Source organism: Merops nubicus, unplaced genomic scaffold (genome assembly GCF_000691845.1).
Source record: "Merops nubicus isolate BGI_N331 unplaced genomic scaffold, ASM69184v1 scaffold651, whole genome shotgun sequence".
Taxonomy (NCBI): domain Eukaryota; kingdom Metazoa; phylum Chordata; class Aves; order Coraciiformes; family Meropidae; genus Merops; species Merops nubicus.
In genome coordinates this window covers 6,380-9,638 of record NW_008585995.1, presented here as the reverse complement: position 1 = coordinate 9,638, position 3,259 = coordinate 6,380, and the positions used below count along the sequence as shown (strand labels likewise).

General features: G+C 48.4%; 1 protein-coding gene across 1 annotated transcript in view; it reads right to left on the bottom strand.

Moving 5' to 3' along the window:
* The window catches only part of LRRC56 (leucine rich repeat containing 56), a gene marked incomplete at its 3' end in the record, with an annotated part of 42,821 nt that extends 40,296 nt beyond the window's left edge, over positions 1–2,525 (bottom strand). Inside the window, exon 1 of the mRNA XM_008948484.1 lies at positions 2,370–2,525. Within this exon, the coding sequence (XP_008946732.1) occupies positions 2,370–2,525 (156 nt within the window). The remainder of the gene's footprint in view (positions 1–2,369) is intronic.
* Positions 2,526–3,259: the final 734 nt, after the last annotated feature.

The following is a 3,259-nucleotide window of genomic DNA, read 5'->3' as shown; positions in this document are numbered from 1 at the left end:
TGTGACCATGGGAGGGTGCATCCCCAGAGTGTTCTGGGAGCCACTGAGGGGCTGGAGTGGGTCCAGAGAAGGGCAACAGGGCTGGTGAGCATGGTCCATGGGGAACATGATTGTGAGGAGCAGCTGAGGGACCTGGGGGGGTTCAGTCTGGAGAAGAGGAGGATCAGTGGAGAACTTCTGGCTCTCTACAGCTCCCTGAGAGGAGGTTGGAGTGAGATGGGAGTTGGTCTCTTCTCCCAGGTAACACCATCAGGTGTCCAGAAATCTGCCCATGCAACGCTGCAGAGCTGGGGCCTCTGGCCTTACTTGGGTGTAAAATATTTTTTCTTTAACGAGCATGTATTGTAAAAATCTATTAGTTTCCTTCTCAGAGCACTTCAGCAGATACAATCAATAACACCTAAAATATTTACAACTGAAAGACAATCAAGAAGCTATCACAAGTGGATTGATTTAAGCAAAACACCCTCTCAAACCATTCGGTTACCAATGGCACGTGAAAACTTGTTTCAGGTTAAATGTTTGAACAGTGTCTCTGTTTTCACATTTTCAGCTCCAGAGGAAGCAAATTTATGGAAGCAGTGGCTTCAATTTGGTCAGCACAAAGGCCAGGGAATAGATAGTTCTGATATGTTATTAAAACAAGCTGTAAGCATTGTAAATGTTTCCTTGACTATGTCACCATTTTTCCTCCAAGCAGGATGTACCCCAGCTATACCAACACAAATGTTGGTCCCAGGGCCAGGAAATCACTGTCCTGAGAAGTTAGTGGGATAGTATGCATCCATCTGAAAGACTTTTGTGCAAAGGAACTCCTTACAGTTGTTAATACACAGAACCCTATAGAGGCAAGACTCAATTAAGTTCAAGAGGGCACGTGTGAATAATAAGAGATTTTCCCAGTTTCAAAACCAGCCCAGAATTCTGGGGAAATTTAACCTCTGACCTGTATTTTAAAAAAAATAACAAAATAATGAGCTGCAGCTTCATGGGGTGTGGGTGACATTGCCATACATACACTTTTCCAGTTGCAATTCACTGTGAACTAAACGCAGCAGAGTTTCAGAAAGAGAAGAATTCCACACCAACAGAAGAACTTCCTAAGGGTTTAGTTCAGAGTTTACTGAAGTCAGAGGGCAGCTGCTTTGGTTACTCTAGTGGGCTTTGGTTCACTCCCTAAGAAAAGATGAATCTGAGAGCTTCCCACTGGATTTATGCAGGGTACTGCAGGCCACAAGCACATCAGGCTGGTCAAACCCTATGCCAGACTTTCAAAAAAAAAAGGCCAGGAAGTTGTCAGAGGTTCACATGAGCCCAAGGAAAGGGAGTGGCACAGAGCTTCAGACCATACAGCAACTTCTCTCCAGAAAGCTTACAATACTCACTCTGCAGCAAGTGATTTTTGCCCCTCCAGACATTTCACAAGCACTGAACGACTCGGCTGCTGAGGGAGGAGCAGCTCTGGGCACAGCTCACCTGCAGTGGGACCCTGCTGGAGGGTGCTGGCTGCAGGAGGCACTGCCTGCTGCTCCTCTGGAGTGCTGGATCCACACAGGGTCACAGACACCCCACCCCCTGGGAGCACCCAAACACAGCCTTGGCCCCATCTGCCTGGCCCTGAGTCCTGCCCAGCTTCACACCACCAGAAAGAACCTCCTCCCTTCACTCTGCACTCAGCTCCCCCTCCCTCCACTGAGGTTATTTTCTCTGCTCCTCCAGGTCCCAGAGGAGCTCACCCTTAATTAGCCCTGAGCAAACACAGCCCACTCTGTGAGTGCTCCTGCATGGAGGTTTCAGTGTGTCACCCTCTCAGCAGGCTGCAAGCCACAGTCATTCCCCCTGGTCAAAAAGGAACGTGGCTTCCAAATGTGCTTTGAAATTTCACACACTTTGATATATAGAGAAAGTGCTCCTAGCACTTGCCCAATATCTTAATTGGCTTCTTAGCAGGACAGAGGATTTCAGTAATTCTGAAAAAGAGTTGTACTTTTAAAGTTATGTTTCAAATCCCTAGAAGAATGTAAAAAGCTTTTTCTAATGCTAAGATTCCAGGTACTTCAGATGGCATTAATGAGACCTGTTTAAATTACAATTATGCTACCCAAACTTTTCTTCATGCTGCTTGAAGAGGCCCAGCAATAATGACAGCAGAGTTCACGCTGGGAATATTTTTGATATGAAACAAGGTGAAAGGAGGACAAACACCTGATAAATTTCTGTAAGACAGAACATACTTCACGCAGAATTTGCACTGTCAGATGTGCAACGATCTGCAACCGTCCCCAGAGCAGCTGGAGGGTTAAGTTCACACAGTCTGTGTACACCAGTGTGCCCCTTCTACTTCATCCAAAAGTGGGGTGTCTACTCACCAGCTTCCTGGGGGACAGGAACTCGTCCACAAGCAGCTCCCCCTCATCTCTCAGCAGGGGGCTGGGATTCAGGTTGCCTCCCCAGCTCCAGTCAGTCACCCGGACAGCAGCAGAGGCCAGGTGAGAAACTCTGTCAGGATTCCTCTTCAGGTCCATCTCAACATGCTTTGAACAAAAGAATAACAAGCAGTCTGATTTTTTGCCCATGTTTATCTTTTTCCCTTCAGCAAAATCTATTTTGAGTCCCATTGCAGGTCAGCAAGTACCTTGGAGATCCAGGTCTCCTTAACCAGCAAGAACCCAAAGCAACACATCACCCAACCCAACAGACACCCTTTTCTTCACCCTTGAGAACCCCCCTAGGCCCACACCTCAGTCAGCTCTGAGTGCAAGCTTTTACAGCAAACTGTTGGCTTCAGTTATGCAAAAAGCCAGCACTCTAACCACAGGGTCACAGAACCATAGAATCACAGACTGGTTTGGCTTGGAAGGGACCTTAAAGCTCATCTAGTTCCACCTCCCTGCCATGGGCAGGGACACCTCCCACTAGAGCAGGGTGCTCAGAGCCCCATCCAACCTGCCCTTGAACACCTCCAGGGATGGAGCATCCACAACCTCCCTGGGCAACCTGGGCCAGGGTCTCACCACCCTCAGAGTGAGAAAATACCTGTGGCTCTGTACAAAGAAGGGAGTAAAGAACAAACACGAGTCCCTTCCAGTCTTCTCCCCATGCCAGTCACCCTTTTCCAGGGGCAATGAAGTTCCCACCCACATGAGCCTCCTACCTACCCATCCCCTCCTGAGAAAGGCCAACAGCCCTCAGCAGAACTCTGCTGGGCTCCAGGCTGCAAGTGCCAGCACCAAGACATGTCACCACTTCTCCCCAGCAT